At 41.6% G+C, this 19,708-nt stretch overlaps 1 protein-coding gene across 1 annotated transcript in view; it reads left to right on the forward strand.

Annotated features, from left to right (window-relative positions):
* The window catches only part of NLRC4 (NLR family CARD domain containing 4), a gene marked incomplete at its 3' end in the record, with an annotated part of 42,321 nt that overhangs the window by 12,933 nt on the left and 9,680 nt on the right, over positions 1 to 19,708 (forward strand). The window contains exons 3-5 of the mRNA XM_018571562.1: positions 5,554 to 7,464; positions 12,643 to 12,735; positions 13,362 to 13,532. Coding sequence (XP_018427064.1) covers positions 5,554 to 7,464; positions 12,643 to 12,735; positions 13,362 to 13,532 — 2,175 coding nt within the window. The remainder of the gene's footprint in view (positions 1 to 5,553; positions 7,465 to 12,642; positions 12,736 to 13,361; positions 13,533 to 19,708) is intronic.

The following is a 19,708-nucleotide window of genomic DNA, read 5'->3' on the forward strand; positions in this document are numbered from 1 at the left end:
GCAAAAACACACGCCAGGCAACAGCCGCTTACCTTCTCTGAAGATGCTGGTCCAACCCAGGGGTTGGATTGTCGCCGGGCATTCTGGAGCAAGTGTGGCTACAGGTGACCAAGATAACAAGGGATGCAGTCAGAACAAAAGAAATATAGAAGTGACCAGCATAATAATAACAGGCTCCTTACCTACAACCAGCGGTGTATTTACCTTTGCTGCTGCCCTAGGCAAGGCAGCAACGCCGCCCTCAGAGAATCTGCCGCTCCAGGCAAACGCCTTGTTTGCCTCGCGGCAGATACGCCCCTGCCTACAACAGCCTAGGAGCCAGTACAGAAGTGGCCAGCAGACCCGCAGCAAGGCAGCAGAGTGAGCAGACCTCGGTTCCTTTAAAAAGGGAGAAATCACACAGAGCAGACCCCCCCCCCCTCCCTACCGCACATGCGCCGCCACTGGTGAGCCAGAACGAGGCGTGGAACGCATGTATACATTCCACCTCCGTCCAGAGACAAGGGAGACAGCGCCATCAGGCACCGCCCCCCTCACCCGAGTACCGGAACCTGACCGCAGCGAAGGGACGCCGCAGAGACCAACGGCCACATAGCCACCCTGTAGCCAGACCACCACTCCTACACCCCCAAGATATGAGAACCGGATTTACCGGCATAAATCCGCCTCGGAGACCAGGAGAGAGGCTCCTCAGCATATCCATACAAATGGACATAGAGCGAGGACAGCACCCGAGATCAGACGAGGGGTGGACGGCCAAGGATTTACCTCCGCCGGGTAAGCGACCATAGCCATCCTAACCTATCAGACTCCAACAGGAGGAAAAAGGAGGAAGGTATTGGCTGTGGGGAGGCTCAAACTTATGAGCTATTGGTCCTATCAGATTGGGGGGGGGGCGGAGCCTATACCCACTCGTGTGCCGACATGGAGCAGTCAGGGAAAAATGATTTTAAACGTATGTTTGAATGAAATTCTAACAGTGTATGGACAGCTTTAGCTGTTTTCCTCTTGCCAAGAGTGATGTGAATATAACAGATAGACCTCCTAATTTAGCACCCGGGAAGTAAGAAGTAACCAGAATCCATGTTAATTTTCAACCATAAGTTTCCACAGAATTACACTTTAACCTAAAATTAGGTACGATCTAGGCTAGTAAAACAGTGGCTTTTCCTTCCAGCAGATCCAAACATTGGCCACGCAGATTAGCTTTTGTTAGACATAAACTGGGGTTAGACATTAATACATTGTCGGCATTCATGCATGATCCAACCATCTTATGAACTCTTCTGCCCAAGTAACATTTACATAGTTGTTACGGTTGAATAAAGACACAGGTCCATCGAGTTCAACCTTTGGGTTTTGACTGTGTGTGTGTGTCTGTGTGTGTTTGTTACTAAGATTATCTGTAAACTTGTATATCTTGTGCGCTAAGAAAAGTATCTATGAATTCATCCTAGTTGGGACTTCTACCATCTGTTCCATGAAACTGTCACTCAATAAGTTCAGGAAACGGCAAGCCTTGGTTGAGTGTGTGGTTCCCTTTGCCAATCAATGTCTGGATAAATAAGTCCCCTATTATAATAATGTTACCCTTTTTACCGGCTTATTCAATCTGTGAGAGGATTTGAGTCTCCTCATTTTCCTTTATGCGTGGGGGTCTATAGCATATCCCCACAATCAGTTTACTATTTACCTCAAGCTTGTTTAGTTCTAGCCACAAGCACTCAACACCGTTACAATTTCCACCAGCAATGTCTTCATGCTTGTGCACCTGAAGATTGTTCTTCACATAGATGCATACCCCTCCTCCTCTTCTACCAACCCTGTCCCTCCAAAACAAATTATACCCATGTATGTTAACTGCCCAGTCATGCGAGCTGTCCAGCCAAGTTTCTGTTACTCCCACAAAGTCCTCCTCAAGTAACAGAAGTTCGAGGTCCTCCAGTTTGTTAGACTTCTATCATTCGTGTACATACCCTTTAATCTAGTGCTAGTGTTCCTCAGATTGTAATTGCTCCTTTCTGAATCACAACTATCTTCCTACTATATTGGACATTGATAGATTTATCCACTACTGACTGGAGCAAGCCTCCTGTCCCCCATTAATTTATCCCCCTTTATATTAAGTGGCCCTTTTGATCCCTGCTCCCTCAATGTCACTACCATATCCTTTCCCTCACCCCCATAATTTAGTTTAAAAGCTCCTCCAGTCTTCTAACCATTAGAAAAGCCACCTGACTGAAAAGTCAGCCCAGTTCTCCATGAACCCAAACCCCTCTTTCCTACACCAGTTAAGTTCTCTTAATATCCTTTGCCTCTCTAGTATTGCTCATGGCACCAGCAGTGTTTCAGAAAATACTACCTTGGTGGTCCTCTTCTTTAATCTTGCACCTAAGTCCCTAACATCATTTTTTAGGACACTCCATTTACCCCTAATTTTGTCATTACATAGTTACATAGTATTTGAGGTTGAATAAAGACACAGGTCCATCAAGTTCAACCTTTGTGTGTCTGTATGTGATTGTGTATGTGTATGTGTATGTGTATGTGTGTGTGTGTGTGTGTGTGTGTGTGTGTGTATATGAATCCATGTGTGGTCTAGTTTTTAAGAGTACCCATACCCCTGCATGTTATGGTCTCTGAGGAAGGTATCTAAATGCTTTTTGAATGATTCAATACTCTCTGCTGATACCACTACTTGTGGCAACCAATTCCAGATTTTAACCTCTCTAACTAAAAAAAAAAAGCCCCTACGCCCCTTGTGGATAAATCTTTTCTGCACCAGTTTTAGGTGGTGGCCTCTAGTCCTTGTTACGGAGTTTACAGTAAAAAGTTTATTGCAGATGTTGCCATCACCACTAAACATTTTGTACATCAAAATCATGTCTCCTCTTAGTCTCCTCACTTCTAGCGAGAACAAGTTTAAATTTAGTAGCCTTATCTCATAGCTTAGGTCCTCCAACCCTTAAATTAGTTTAGTTGCCCTTCTCTGGACTCTCTCCAGCTCAATGACATCCTTTTCCTTTCATACCGATGTGTACCATGACAGCTGGGTCATGCCCAGCCCCACCCAGTAATCTGTCCACCCGTACCGCAATGTGTCAAACACGAGCCCCTGGTAAGCAGCAGCTTGTCCAATGTTCACAGTCCCAGTGACAGATTACTCTATCCATCTTTCTAATAATAGAGTCCCTCACTACCAGGATCTTCCTACTCCCATCCTTACTGCAGCAGTCACGCCCCTGGAAGACCAGAGAAGTGCCTTGCTCCAGCAATGACACGACTGAATTATGCAACCTGACATATTTATTGGGGTGCATCCACTGGCGGAACTACCAGGGTCGCCGCAGTTGCAATTGCGACTAGGCCCTGGCATTCTGCCTGTTGTGGGGGGCCCAGAGAGGAAACAGAGGGCCCGCAGCTCCCTCATGCCCCCCCCCCCCAATAATGCTGCCCCCTCCCCCCCCGCCCCGCCCCCCCCAGAAGAATGTATGGGCGGCTGTGCGGGGCTGGAGAGGCTGTGTCTGTCACCTGTCTGCCTGGTGGAGCCGCTACCGACATTGTAGGCCCCGTCAGGCAGCACAATCAGCTGTTGGCAGAGGACCTTCTCCACTTTGTCCCGCCCCCTGGCCACCGAGATGCAGTAGTTACTGCAGGAGTCAGGTAAGGCTGGTGTGGGTGAAGGCTGGATTGGGAAGGGGGGGCTTGAAACTGGTGGTATTATCATTTACATTAGAATGTATTGCTGGGACTTGTAGTCCTGCATAGCTGGTGGTACTCTGCATTGCTGTATAATGATTATACAGCAATGCAGAATACCACCAACTATGCAGGACTACAAGTCCCAGCAATACATTATATTATTAAGTAGGGATGCACCCAGAACGCAGTGAGCCGGCCGTGATGCGATCTAGTGCGTTCCGCCACCGAATTTGTGCGTTCCGCCACCGAATTTGGCTTATTGTGAACTACCCCTGAAAGTCATAACATACAGAGAGGGGAATCTATCAAAACGGAGCAGACAGAATCTGGAGCAGTTGCCTCTGGCAACCAATTAGCATCCACATTTTATTTTCAAACCTTAACTGAACAAACTGAAGAGAAAAGCTGATTGGTTGCCATAGGCAACTGCTCCAGATACTTCTGCTTTGATAAATTTCCCCCATACTGTTTATTTAATATTAAACATAAAACTTACAAAATCATGTTTTTTTTGGTGGTGGTGGGGGGGGGGGTCCTTATTATTTTCTTGCACCGGGGCCCTGATGTTTCTAGTTCCACATCGATTCAGGACTGGCCTATCTAATGCTCTTCCCTCTACCCCATCTTTGAATGTTAACGTAGCTGCCCACCTCTGGATCCTGCTCCGCCATATGCCCACCTTCCTCTATTCTGGCCTCCATCAGGACCTGGTGAGTCAGATCCTCCTCTCCATGTTGTTTATGCCCTGCAGTGTTGCCAGTCGATTCCTTAGATCCAGAATCTGGGCTTCCAAACAACCAACTAGCTCACACCTTGCGCAACAGTTTTCGACCTCAAATGGTTGTTCAAGAAGCGCATACATTGCGCATGATGTGCACTGGGTCACATTTCCACTCAAGGAAGACATTATCCCACAATTATCACAATACAGGAACAGTGCCCACAAGTATCACAATACAGCAACAGTGCCCACAATTATCACAATAAAGCAACAGTGCCCACAATTATCATGGCCACACAACTCTGCCCAACATCTATTGCAGTATAACCGTGGTTCCCACAATATAGCAGTACAGCAACAATGCCCTAAACTATTTCAGTACCACCACAGTGGCCACAATTATTAAAGAACACCCACACAGTCCACTATTTTTACATTGCCTCCAACTATTTCAGGACCTCACAGTTCCTACCATTATTAGTATTATAGTACAGTTATACTACCAAAAAGTTTTACCTTGTATCTACAATTCCCACCTTGGTCAGAGTCTGTTGCACTAATATCCTTACACAGACAGCTAGGTGGGAGGTGGAAGGTTTTTCCTGCTGTAATCACATGACTGTAGTCACAGTGCTGAAAAAAGAATCTGCATAATAACATCACAGTACATATATAATGCGTTTTGTCAGTATACCACCAAAAATTAAAGGATTACTCAGCAAACTTTAAGATAGCATCTAAAGGATCCTTCAAAACATTGGTTTCAAGGATTATGTAGACTTCTGACCAGAGTGATTATCTAATTGCAGAAACAGAAAATTAGATTTTTGGGGCATTCTATGCACAAATAGTGTTCTTATGATTGAAATAAAGCAATATGTAAATTTATTAAGTAAGTCAGATATAAAAATCTTGTAGATTAAAATTATTTGGATACATACCTTACTCATAACATTAAATCACATGGTTTGTGGAGGTGTTGTAATGAGTAATTTTAATATGTAAAAGCACTTCTCATTTTATTTTGATACCAAAATTGTCTCTTAAATACTCTAGTGTCTGTACCTCGTATATACAAAACACATCTGCATTATTGTTATTATCTCTCAATTTCTGTCTACTATTTTTAGATGTTTTTGGAAGAGTAACAGATGAGGATTTGGAATATCTGGAATTTCAGCTTAAAAACTTGTATAATAGCAATGTCTTTCAAAATATCTACCCAGTTGGTGAAGAAATTGACATCATATTAGATTTGGAAACAACTTTTACTGACCCTTTACTGTGGAAGAAAAATACACTCAATCACAGAAAAGAACAACTTACATTGGAAGATTTACTAAACAGACTTAAAAGTCCATGCATCATTGAGGGAGAAGCTGGCAAAGGAAAAAGTACTATACTAAAGAGGATTGCTTTTCTCTGGGCATCTGGAAAGTGTGACTCACTTAAACAGTACAGGTTTACATTCTTTATCACTTTGCGTAGTACGAGCAAAAGCCTTTATGAGACAATGTGTGACCAGCTTTTTCCTGTTACTTGTAACTGGAACAAACAAGAATTCATGCATAAAATCTGGAGCCTTGGACCTAAAGTGTTATTTTTATTGGATGGCTATGATGAATTCAGCTGTGAGAGCTGTGCAGAAGTCGATGACCTTATAAAACGACACTATAAATTTGGCAGCACCGTCATTGTCACCACAAGAACAGAATCTCTCAAAGAACTTCGACATTGTGCTTCTCTGATTGTGGAAACCAGTGATTTAACCCCTGAAAGTGCAAAAAACTTGATTTCAAATATCTTACAAGAAGAAGAAGCCATCGCCTTATTGCAGCAGTTGGATGAGACAGATTTTATGAAAAATCTCATGAAGACACCACTTTTTGTAGTCATAGCTTGTGCTCTACGAATGGGGGAGCTTGAATTTCACATGAACACTCAAACAACACTTTTCTGTACACTATACGACTTGATGGTTGAGAGGAGTCATCACAAAATTAGAGATATACAGATAAGTATCATAGAACAAAATATTATCTACTGTGGAGACTTGGCTCTTGAGGGACTGTTTGGCCGTAAGTTTGAATTTCAAAAAAAAGATTTGGGTGATATTGTAGAGAATATCCTGCTTAACATTGGGCTTTTAAATAAGCATGGGGCTCAAAAACCAAAACCTGTGTACAGATTTTTTCATACATCATTCCAAGAATACACTGCTGGAAGGAGACTTGCTCAACTTTTGTCATCGGAAGACATTTCCAGTTCTGAGAAAGGAGAATGCTACCTACATAAAATACTCACAGTAAATGATGTCACAGATAGGTACAAAAATTTGCTGTTTTACACATGTGGGTCATCCAAAACTGCTACTCAGAAAGTTATTAATCACATTGTAAATGTGTGCAAAGATGGCATAAACGATCAGAGCACTGATATTGTGGACTTCGGAATAAACCTTTTTTATGAAAGTGCCACCAAAATGGAACTAAGTAAGGAATTCAAACGCTTCTTTTTTGGAAGAACATTACACATTAACATGTATAATATAGCCTCCCATCATGTTGACTTTTTTCAATACTTACCAAGCTGCCTAAGTGTCCTTCATCTAGTCAAGTTAGATTTATTTGGTTCACATAGTGATGCATTAAATAAAGATAAAAAGGACACCTCTCAGGAAAGAGGACACATGGAGAATAAACCAAACACATGCATTTCTGAAAAGGTTGTCAAGTTGTTTTTTGATTGGACTCAAGCTCTGCAGACTCTGGAGGTCACATTGAAAAACTTTGATCGACTTAATAAACATGACATAAAATGCCTTGGAAAGATATGCTGCTGTGCTGAGCGTCTCAGGCTTAAGATTAGCTGCAGCACAGGAATCACTGGGAACCTTGCAAAAATTGTGGAATACTGCAAAAGAATGCAGGATCTGATTATAGACAACACCCCTCTAAGTATTGAGGATGAGACACGAATTGTGGAGATGACAAGTATGAAAATATTAAGCATTTCTTATATGGACAGGCAACAAGAAGAAGGTAAAAACCAAGAATTGCAATTTAAATAAAAACATTAAAACTAAACTACAAGAGAAAATTGCTTGTGTTGCCTACAATAAACAATCAGATTTCTGTTAAAATTAGTTAATTAATAAAAACATGTTATCTAGAAACAAATTGATTGACCAGGGCAACAGGCGTATTTCTCTATCTTTTATTGAGGCACACCACGGTGTAAATTCTGTGCCACCTACAGGAGAACTGGATACTAAGTAAAGCAAAAAAGGGACCAGCCCCATACAGACTATTACCTCACTCCTGCTATGTCTGCTCAGTTTAGGTTAGTGTCCTAAGAAGGCAGGGCATCTCTCTCTAGCTCTGCTAGATCCAGACTACTTGAGGGTTTTTTTCTTCCATTGTGTTGCTTCTTATAGATTCAGTCAGATAGCTGGAATCCTGAGAAAGATAGTGTCCTGGCCAATCACCCTCTTTTTGTGAGTACCCCATTTGATAGGCATGGGTTTAGTGCTTTCCAGCACACCTGCGTGGTGTTGCTTCCCTTAAAGGATTCCCATCACCTGCTATTGTGTCATATTTGTGCTATGCACCAGTTACCATGCAGCTACTGGGGGATCCTTTTCCACAGACCTCTCCCCTTCTCTGCCTCTGTAACCATTTCTGAGGCTTCCTGAGAGTGAACTGGGGTGTCTGTGGCTACTGGCTAGCTATTTTACTTATTTTTAATCTGGAAGACTTTATGTCTTAATTGGCTCATATTGTGTCAAAGTCTGTACTAAAAGGATCACAAAAGGTGTCCCTTCCTTCTTATGGTCTCTTTTGAGCCAAATGCTGTGTCTTTCACATCTCTGAATCTGTGCTTTTCTAACAGAAGAATTGTCAGAGATACCGGCACAGGTACCCACACAGGCAGACCAAACACATGTGTCCACACGGACAAGGCAAGTATGTTACACGGACCAGGCAAGGATGTTAGATATGTATAGTTTGTTTAACCCTTTCGCTGCCAAGCCCTCCGGAACATTTTTCAAATCAGCTGGCCAAGCCATTTTTGAATTTTCTGCAATTTTTTCCTATTGATTTGATTTTCAACTGCTGCGTTGCTAGCGTTTGTAAAAGACCCCCCAAACCATATATTTTCTGAAAGTGCAGGCCCGGTAGAATAAAAAGATGGTGATACTAAATTTGTGGGCCCTGCGATAATTGCGCAAATGTTTCTCAAATTAATATTAAACCGATAAAAATGCACAATTCAATTGTTAAAACACACCAAAATCAGTATCTGTGCACAAAAAAAATTATTTTCTGACTAAATCTAAAAGATAAAACTGTATTGAGTTAATAGATAACAAATATTAGCAAATTTGTAATTGCGCCTCTTTGAGAGTGACCAGGGGATACTGAACTGCCATGAGAGCTTGTCGGAGCCAGCTTTGATATCACCGCCGGCTCCAACAAGCTCTCATTGTACTGACAGCTGGTCCCGGCCAATAGAAAACAGTTGGGTGGAGCTAGCTGTCAATGCTAGCGCCGCCCAATCATTCTCTCCTTTTTTTTCTACTTTTTCTATTCTACTCGGTACCACAGAGGTACCGAGCAGAATAGCTGAGCCGAATGGCGCTCGGCGGCCTTCGGCTATTCACTCACTGCCGTTCGGCCCCTATGAGAATAGGCCGAACAGTAGCGAGTAGCATGCCGGAGGTTCGGCTCAGCCGAGTCGAACTCCTTCTGCACTTCGGGTCGGCCGAACATGCTGAGCATGTTCGGTCGACCCGAACCCAGCCACAGCAAGCCGATGTACGGCTTAAATCAGCTGTACAAGCCTGAAGTGAATAGCCGAACAGCCTTTGGCAGCTTTGTGAATAACCCCCTATGTGTCCCCAGTTATTTACAAACACTGGAGTGATCAGACAATCACTGTGGTGTTTGTGCTGCACAGAGGATCGGTAAATATCAATGATATTTATCGATCCTCCATTTGGCCACGCACAGAGCCGCTGTCATCCGTAAACTGACAGGATGACAGCGGCTCCGTTCTCCTCAGCGCTCGGGCATCCTGAAAGTTGCGGCTTCTCCTCGCCAGCCGTCCCTTGCTCCTCCACCCCCGCTGGTGTTTTTGTCTCAAGCGCGGGACAGCAGCGGCGATCCTTGGAGTCACAGATCCCTGCCTGGAGTTGCTGGCTCCAGATGCCGGCAACTCATTTCCCATTGATTTGATTTTCAACTGCTGCGTTGCTAGCGTTTGTAAAAGACCCCCCAAACCATATATTTTCTGAAAGCACAGGCCCGGTAGAATAAAAAGATGGTGATACTAAATTTGTAGGCCCTGCGATAATTGCGCAAATGTTTCTCAAATTAATATTAAACCGATAAAAATACACAATTTAATTGATAAAGCCCTAAAATCAGTATCAGTGCACAATAAAATATTTTCTGACTAAATCTAAAAGATAAAACTGTATTGAGTTAATAAGTAACAAATATTTGCAAATTTGAAATTGCGCCGTTTTGCAAAAAGGTAAAAAAATGACGGTACGCAAAACTGTAAATAAGCGACTTATGTTAAAAAATTGTTTTTACGCTGTGTTGGTGTTTGTGTTGTGATAAAATGATACAGTCGTATATTTAATTGCAACACAAGGTATCACAACGCACGGCAATGCGTCACAAAGCTTTGCCATGCGCTGCCACCGTTAATTTAATGTTTTTTTTTAAAGAAGAAAAATTAATTACAAAAATCATGCAGTGCGATGCGTTCCAACAACGCACTGCAGCGCATGTGCATGGCGTACACCTCATTATGTGTATGTTATGTGGGTGGAGGGAGGGGTTGTGTTTTTTTATAGTTTTTTTTGTACACGTTTTTTTTAAATAATTTTATTTTTTTAACCAGTTGACATCCGCGGTGTTAAACCCCCTTCCCATCCAGGCCATTTTTCAGTATTCAGCGCTGCGGTACTTTGACTGACAAATCGCGGAATCCAATGGGGACACTGGAGATCTAACTTTTTTTGCATTTTTGTGAAAATTCGCTGTTTTGGCTAAATGCATTGGAGTCGATGTGTAAATTAAAATTAAGGTTGCTTTTGTGATTTTTAAGGGTGAAATGGACTTTCATTTATTCCTTAGGGTTGCAGGAGCTCCTTAAAATTAAATTCTACTTGGGTCATAAAATGGACCCTCATTAGTAGGGAACATGACTTTATATATTGAGAAGAAGAGGTGGGCCTTTCATCCATTGTAAAGTGTTTGCACTTTTTTTTGCTGTGTAGGACTGAAGCAGGGCAATTCATATGGTGCCTGTTATCGTTCTTAATCAAAAAGACTTGAACCGCTTCTAACCCCCCCCCCACACACCTTTCCACACCTAGTTATAATTAGAGCATTTTAGACTGAGAATACCACCACTTCAGGATCATGCCGCAAAACTGAGCAGTGATTGAGTGTGACAACTGGCAGCAGGAAGAGGCATTGGCGCAACCAGCAGCACTGCCCACCCTGGCCCCACAGTTTTGTTTGCCAAAAACATATAGACCATTTGGCAGAAAACAGATAAATGAAAACTGCCATCAGTAGGACAGAGTGACACGCACGGTGTTACTACTTCTAGGCTGCAACTGGTTCAATTAGAATAAAAACATTGTCACATATTTTCCATCAAGCAGACAGGAATATTAAAGTGGCACTTAACTCAGGCGTTAAATCTTAAAAATGCATTCAAGTACCTTAACTATTAACAAAAATGTAACTTGTTTTTGCATCACCCAAGCTGTAGATTCCCAAATCATCTCTGAATTTATGCTGACACTGTCATTACTTCTGGAGGTTGGCTTTTTTTGTTTCCAATTTGTTCCAACTTTTGTTGGTGGTAGTTTTTAAGTTGGTCCCTGTTTGTGTTGTAAAGTAGCTGCCACTACAAGCTCACTCCCGTAATGAACTACAATCTCACATTTAGTTTAGTAATTTGTATTAAGATTGTAGTTAATAATTGTAGATATATATATATATATACACACACACACACACACACACAAACAAACCAATCAGCCATAACAATATGACCACCCACCTAATATTGAGTAGGTCCCCTTTTGCAGCACAAGGCATGGACTCCACTAGACCTCCGAAGGTATGCTGCGGTATCTGGCACCAAGCTGTCAGTAGCAGATCCTTTAAATCCTGTAAGTTGCTCCAAGCTCACGCCCATGATGGACTACAATCTCAATACAAATTAGTAAACTGAATGTGAGATTGTAGTCCATCACGGGAGCTAGTTTGGAGCGGTGGCTTATTTACAATACACACAGGGACCATGGGAAAAAAAAGTAGCCACCCTCCAGAAGGAAGAACAGTGTCAGCGCCAATTCAGAGATGATTTGAGGATCTACAGCTGAATGATGCACATACAGTATAAGCTACATGTTTGTTAATAATTAAGATACTTAAATGCATTTTTAAGATTTTACTTTGGAGTTTAGTGTCACGTTAAGATTTGAAGTGCATGTAATGTATTTTATGCATGTTATTAATCTGTAAAAACCTCCCTTGTAAAAACATCCAGAAGCCATGAAACTGCTGCTGGATGTGGTGTCAGCATCCTCTACAGATTGAAAGGTGTCACACAGGTGACACTTTATAGTATACCCTTTCGCTTCTTCCCTAGCTGCTATATAATAAGTTATGTAGGGAGCGGAGGAGCGTAGAAGTTAAGTCAGCACAGACAATAATTAGGCACTCCAAGAAGTGGAGATGAGGAGCTATGACATGCAAAAAGGCACTATACCAGGGAAATGATTCTCCTGATGTAGTCAAATTTGCTAGCAAATTCAGAGGCACATTGCAAATTAACACCAAATCATTTGTGGAAAGGAAAAATGCGGAAAGTAAGCATATTAAATATTTCTGAGCTTTTACCTGCAGTTTTTAAGTTGGTGACAGTTTTTTTTTTTTACAAAAGTAAACACTTTTTGTTAATTTTAGAATACTTGTGCTTTGGCATATTTTTCGAACTCTTTTATCTTTGTGTAAGATGGGCTGGAGTTCTTTCTTAGAATTTCAAGAAGTAGGTTATAGGTGCTAACCAGTTGGGCCCAATTTTCCTTTTCAGTTTGTTTGTACTGTTCAAGTTGTTCTAAGTTTGAAATACAGCACATTAGTATACTGTAGCTGCTGTAAATAATTATTGTCTTGAATTTTTAGGTGGTTTGCTACATGGCTTGTGTAATCTCGTGGAAATTGAAAAATTAGTCCTGCACAATATACGCCTAAATGAAAAAGATGCTGAAATTTTAGGTAACTATGGCATAGCTCATAAAACTCCACAGAATATACATATGAAAGATTTGTCACAAAGCCACAGATAACAAAAATATAGATTTGTTTCATCCATAAATAGTAGAAATTTCAACTTAACATCAGTCAGATTATATTTCTTATTTTATTAGCAATATTCTTAAGATTTTCTTGCCAGTACTCTGCCAGTGTACTTAGATATATTGTTAAAAGGATTTTATGTTTTATATGCATTAATATTATACAAATCTCTAGTATAAATATTTTATTTATATTTATTTTATATTAACCACAGCCTAATTATGAATGTAACTTTGACTGCACCGTTATATTATACTATATTATACTGTACTTAATTGTTTTACATTTTTATAAGTAAAATGCAAATATGAGTATACATTTTACCAAGACCTTGAGCTTCAGTTTTTCTGCTCTCCTTGAGCCAACAAGATTTGTTTCTCAACGCAGCATATTGTAGTTTGGTCATTCTGGGTCCCCCCTCTATATTAAACATTTATCTTGAATTAAGTATACAGTATTTGTGTTTTATGTCTTTTTGGTATTGAATACGGTATTTAACATAATATTAATCTTCTTTTATATACATTTTCCTAATCTATTTATAGCCAGCAGCATACAGTGTTTACCTGAACTCAGAATTCTTCAGCTCTCAGATGTTCCCAATATTGGCAATGGACTAGAGCACATAATAGAATCCTTTTCACACAACTGCTGCCAAATAAAAGAGCTCCATTTGAATAACTGCTGTTTGACAGCAAAGGCTGTGATCTCTCTCAGTAAGTACTGAATCTGTTTAATAGTACTTTCAACTTTGTTTCATACAGAACTATTGTTAGGTCATACAAAGTTGTATGTTTTAGTGACAAACCATGATCAGGCACATATTAACAGATGCATAAACCACATAGCCCATTTTAACAGCTGTAACCCTGTAGAAGGATGATACATTGGGTATTTAAACCTCTATCCAACTGTATGAATAAACTGTATAAATATGTTTAAAATATGGGGCATAAAGTAATAATTGTGACTTTTGTCAAACCTTCACTAGTGGTGAATCAATCGCTGCATATTCAAATGCATCCACTAGGAAGATTTGCCTGCAGTGAATAATTGGGGAATATTGGGAAACTGCTTTATAAATTTGCCAAATTCTAATGGGCATAAGACTATTATACGCAATCTACCCTGATGGCATTCAATTTTCCCTGTATAATGTAGCTAGCACCCGCATCTCCTAACTGTTTTCTAGCAAAGCACTGGAGTTAAAAGACATTTTGTTTGTAAACAATCTATATGCATCCAGACTGCATCCACCCCTGCCTTGCCAACAAATGTATAATTATAAACATTAGGCATGAACGATTTTGACCAATTTTAACTCACTGGAATTATGTCAAAATTGGCCAGTTCTCTGCTAAACTTTTGCCTATAGGCAAAATGCACTGCAGTTAACAGGAAGTTGAAATTATAGTGGTTTAAGCTTGCTTTTATTGGCTTTGAATGACTCCTGAGCATCTTTTGTTTATGTTGTGAGTATTTTTTTGTTTGTACTTGGGGTAGTTAGATATTGAAGAGTTTTAGTCAATAAGTGTGGAAAAGTGCAAAAATAGCACCTTGAAAGTAAACTTTACGTTCTTTTGTACCACATCTACATAAAAAGTGAAAAACAACAATTGTGTAATATCTCTAACTTTTTCAAGTTGGTATTTGCATTACTTTTTTATGTTGTCTTCATTTTGGGATAGTGTTTTGGAATCATTTTAAATCACATCATTTGTGATCATAGTCTCACATGATGTGATTAAAAGAGTAGCATAAAAATAAATACCTCAAAAATGTGAATATTTATTTTTATCCTTTCACATGCACCAGTCTAAATACAGGCAGAGCCATTATTCCCTGTGGCTAGACATGCCAGATTAGGCATACTTTAGAGGCCACTGGAAACATTGCACATTAAAAGGCTGCTACAGGCTTGGTTAAAAGGCATATTTACGTACTGTAGAGAACATAAAAAATGCAGAAGCGCACTACCAAGTAGTGACTGAGCAGGAGAAAATAATCGAATGAGACTTACCAGGGTGTGGGTACTAGCGCGTTGTCAGCGGTGAGATCTGGATGAAGGGTTGCTGGTGGTGGTGGGCAGGCTAATGTGTAAATCGTTGGTGCTGGAAAGACTACGATGTCAAAGGGGAACTGGGTCCGACGTTTAATGTGGCTGGGATCTGAGGGGGCGGCTCGGGTTTGGGAGAAAAATTGGCTGTCTAAAGCGTGCTAGCTGCTGGTGGATGTGTACCTGAGATCTGTGTTTGTGTGTGTGTGGGGGAGCTGCAATATTTACGTACTGTAACTCTTCATGGCAGCTCTCAAAGCCTCTACTATAAAAATGTTCTGCTACTCTACATGTGCTAGGTACAGCAAAATGCAATAATATTGTACAAAGTGTTTTTAACTTTTAGTGATCAGTCGCATTTCACCTGTTTTTCTTGGAGCAGTCAGAACAATAAAAATATTCCTGCATTTTTTCTGCTATGCATTTACACTTGGTGCACGATTTTATCTGTTATTATGGGAAACTTCCTGTGCAAAGTGCAAATTCCCTTTGCCAGGGCCAGATTAATGTAGGGGCAGGTGGAGCTGCCGATAGGCCCGGCCGACCCGGATCTCTTCGGTATTCAGGTCAGTGACCGGCCACAATCAGGCAGCTCGCTGGGGCCTCACTGGGTCCTAGTGAGGAGTGAGCGGCCCTCTAATATGCCTGAATATTCAGGCATATTAAAGGGCCAATTGCTGGGGCCTGATTGCGGCCGGTCACCGACATGGAAACCTGAGAGGCCCCAGTAAGCTGTGTTCTGTTGAGAACGCCGACCCAGTCAGATTTGCCAACCTCAGCATCTGCACTTGTGCACAGACAGGATTACTGAGGAAACAGGCATTTATTTACAAAGTATTAATTTGTAATTGGTAATTATGACTTTTAATAATATGCCATTCATGGCAGTAAATGGATGGCATTTTATGCACATTCACAATTAACATCATAAGCAATTACATTATGATGTCTGTGCGCAAGCGCAGATGCTAAGATTGGCCTGAATAGAGGGCCGCCGCTGCCTGATTGCCACAGCACGTCATCCTGGCATAACTGGTGAGCCCCCACTGACTATCCAGAGCCCCTACTGACCGCCCAGAGCCCCTACTGACCACCCAGAACCCACACTGACCGACCTGGAGCCTGCACTGACCGCCCGGAGCCTGCACTGACCACCCAGAGCTCGCACTGACCACCCAGAGCCGTATGTCCAGTGCTCCCAGTGATTTTTTTTTAAAGTTTTTTTTTCTCTGTGACATGTTCACCAGGGTACTTCCCAGCTTCCTATGTCCTTTGTTTGACAATCCCTTGCCTATTAGCCTTGAAAAAGGAAATTAATTATGTTCAAGATTCACTTCCCATTGACTTCAATCGGGTTCACATTAAAGTTCGGAACTGGCAAACATTTCAGCATGTTCGCTGAACAAACCTGCAAATTAAACCTAAGCAAGTTCGCCCATCACTAGCTATACCCTAACAAATGATAAGTGGAAATAAGCCTGCCCACTCTGTGCTCAGTCGTGTACAACTATAGAAAACTAAGGTATTGACAGGGGTAAGGGGAGAGAGGAAGGAGGGAAGGTGGGAAAAGGGATATAAAATATGAGAACATCTTCAGGATGCCAGGCAGCGTGTAATTTCTCGCCGCCTAGCTTCCTGATTGGTCGGGAAGTCGGCCAATCAGGAAGCCGGACGGCGAGTCAACACCCGCCCCCTGGCTTCCTGATTGGACAGAAAGCCGGCTTCATGTTCCCTTGTCACCTGGTGACGAGGGAGCATGGATCTGGCTCTCTGGCCAATCAGGAAGCTGGGCACTGTGTAATGACTCGCCACATGGCTTCCTGATTGGTCGAGAAGCTGGCCAATCAGGAAGCCAGGCGGCGAGTCATTACCCATAACCCGGCTTCCTGATTGGCCAGAAAGCCGGCTCCATGCTCCTTTGTCACCTTGTGGTGAGTCATTAATGGGACTTCCGGTATCGGTATTCGGTATCGGTGATTACCAAAAAAATATATCGGTACTCGCACTAGAGATACTGAAAAACTGGTATTGGTGCATCCCTAGTATGTATATATGTATATATTACAGTGTTTGTATGTATTGAATTGAGTGTACTGTATGTATCAGAGTGTGTGTGTACGTATGAATCTGAGTGTGAGTGAGTGTGTGTGTGTATGTTTCTGTGTATGTATGTACTCAAAGGAGATTTCGTTCATGTTTAGAGGTTTGTGTCAGTACTGCCATTTTGGAATCAGTAAGGCAATCAGTTCTTCCTTTTTTTTCCCCAGTGCCTCCCTTATTTTCATTGCTGAGTTATCGAGATTTTCTTTCATAGGGAAAGCTTGCAAGAGCTTTCTGGCATCTTCATTTGCCATCCCAGCTGCTGAGGAAAGTGCCCTCAGAGCAGGTGTAGAGATGGGGGAAGCAGATGGTTGCTCTTGTGTGGAGCTCCTCAGAGGGGTAAAAATGTTGCTAGAGAGATCCTGGTGTTGTTAAGATTTGCCGCCATTTTTTGTCGGTGCCATGTTGCTGGGTCACAGAAGGAAAGTAGCTGTGCAAACTGTATCTCAATGAGAACCAGGATGTTCCCAGTGCCTTTTTATGCTTAGACATATGTGGCTGGTCGGTGTAGGGGCTCAAAAATCAACTGTATGATTGCCTTGCGTTTACTCTTCCTACTTTTCTTTTTTTTTCACTTCTGAGTATACAACGGACAATTAACATTAGCACATATGCAATAGCAAAACCAATATCAAATCTTTATGCACTGCGCTATACCCAATAATAAGTCCTTAGTAGGTGTAAGCAAAAGAGCATGTGTATATCGGCAGAAAAATGGCACTTTCGACATTTAGCCAAAAGTGCAATTTTCGGCCGATATGTTTTGGCGTCCGATATATCAGTGCATCCCTAATATTTACAGCAATGCAGAATGGCACAGGCTATAGAGAACTACACATCCCAGCAATACTTTATATAACAATGGCATTTCTGTATAAAGTACTGCTGAGATTTGTAGTCCTCTATAGAGGGTGTCATCCTGCATTGCTCCAACAGTACTTTATACAACATTAGGCTACAAATATTAATTATTTTAATCAGGGACGTAACTAGAAATCATAAGGCCCCATAGCAAAATTTTGTATGGGGCCCCGTGATTGCTAGTTATGCCACTTGCAGAGCCCCAGCAACCCCTCCTTCTCCAACCACATCTCCGCAACCCCTCCTTCTCCAATCACATCTCAGCAACGCCTCCTTCTCCAATCACATCTCCGCAACCCCTCCTTCTCCAATCAATAACGGAATCACTGCTATCTCTCGGTTCAATGGAATCTTTTTCATTTCGTGAAACCTAACAAGGAATCTATCCAATGTGACATTGCATTGTCGTTAAACAGACTCATCGCTCGCACTGCTACAGCCTTATTCTGTGGTGCTTTTCTACAAAATTTTGCTCTTATTGCAAGACATTGCTTGTATATCAAGGCAACATTTTTCAGAAATGTTTGCTTGTCTTGCAAAACACTCTCAAACCAAGTTACTTGCAAACCAAGGTATTACTGTATACAGTGCATTTTGCTAATTATGGCAAGAGACCTGGTAGGTCTTTATGATTGGGAGACCTATAGGTTCTAGCAGATAATGATATTAGTAAATATATTCTCTGTGCTTAACATAGAAACATCCCAGTTTAGATTTGCCAAAATTCTATGTAACTCACTACATGTTTGATGCTACTTGATGAACACATATTTTTCTAGGTGTGACTGAGCTCCATTTTATATTATTCTGTGCTATGCCATTTCACTTCATGCAGTTATTTTAGCATTAATGCTGGAAGTATGTTTTATCTAGGAATGTAACTTTAAAAAAGAACGCCAGGTATAGGCATGTGCACAGGATGTGCCAGGTGTGCCTACACTCCAAGGGTTAAGTGCTCGTTTTGGTCTAGGGGCTAAAATGAAGAAAATTGATTAACCTGATCCTCAGTCCTATGGCAGAAGCACTCACGTTGCTCCCCATCCACTCTAGTGATGAAATGTCCCTCAGTGTCATCACATTAGACATGATAATGTCATTGTTTCTTAGACCATCGGAGACGCACCCCCAGGAAGTCGTGCAATGCCCTAATGGGGCATAAGGCCGGATTCGCACTCTGAAAAAGTTCCACCCGCAGCCCCCGACCCTGCTGATCGGTCTTGGACTGCCGTATCCAAAGAGTCACCGCAACGTCTGAAATGCAAACGTCCTTGCGCTGCAACCAGCCCCCTCGCATCTTGGAGAGACTTGTAGCTGGGTGTGCAGCACTCGGGGTCACAAATAAGTGAGTTAAATCAGTGTTGACAAAATATAAACATCAAAAAACTTGTGAACATAGATCTCAACTAGTGCCAATGTGCATAAAATTAAAATAATCAATTAAATTGCTGAACCAAAACCGTAGTGCATCAAATGTATGAAAAAACATATAAAAAACCTCATATAGAAAAACCCATATAAAACAATCTCAAATATATCAATCAAAGTGATGTATAACAAAGTGAGTCCAAAGGTGATTCAAAGTGGGTTCAAAAAATCCATGATTAAACGTGAATCCAAAAAAATAATAACCCACATATTAATTATTATTTTTTTGGATTCACGTTTAATCATGGATTTTTTGAACCCACTTTGAATCACCTTAAAACACTATACCCCAGAGGTATAACCGGGGACCGCCGATCTTCATACCCAGGCAGCTGACTACTGGACTGCCCGGCCCGCACTCCATGTGGAACAATGGGCTGCACGGAGCACCGGGCACCCACGCAGACCACATCCTCCCATCCTCCACAGCCTTCCCGGGCCCCTGAGACG

The sequence above is a fragment of the Nanorana parkeri genome, unplaced genomic scaffold (assembly GCF_000935625.1).
Source record: "Nanorana parkeri isolate BGI_ZX_2015 unplaced genomic scaffold, ASM93562v1 scaffold1783, whole genome shotgun sequence".
Classification (NCBI taxonomy): domain Eukaryota; kingdom Metazoa; phylum Chordata; class Amphibia; order Anura; family Dicroglossidae; genus Nanorana; species Nanorana parkeri.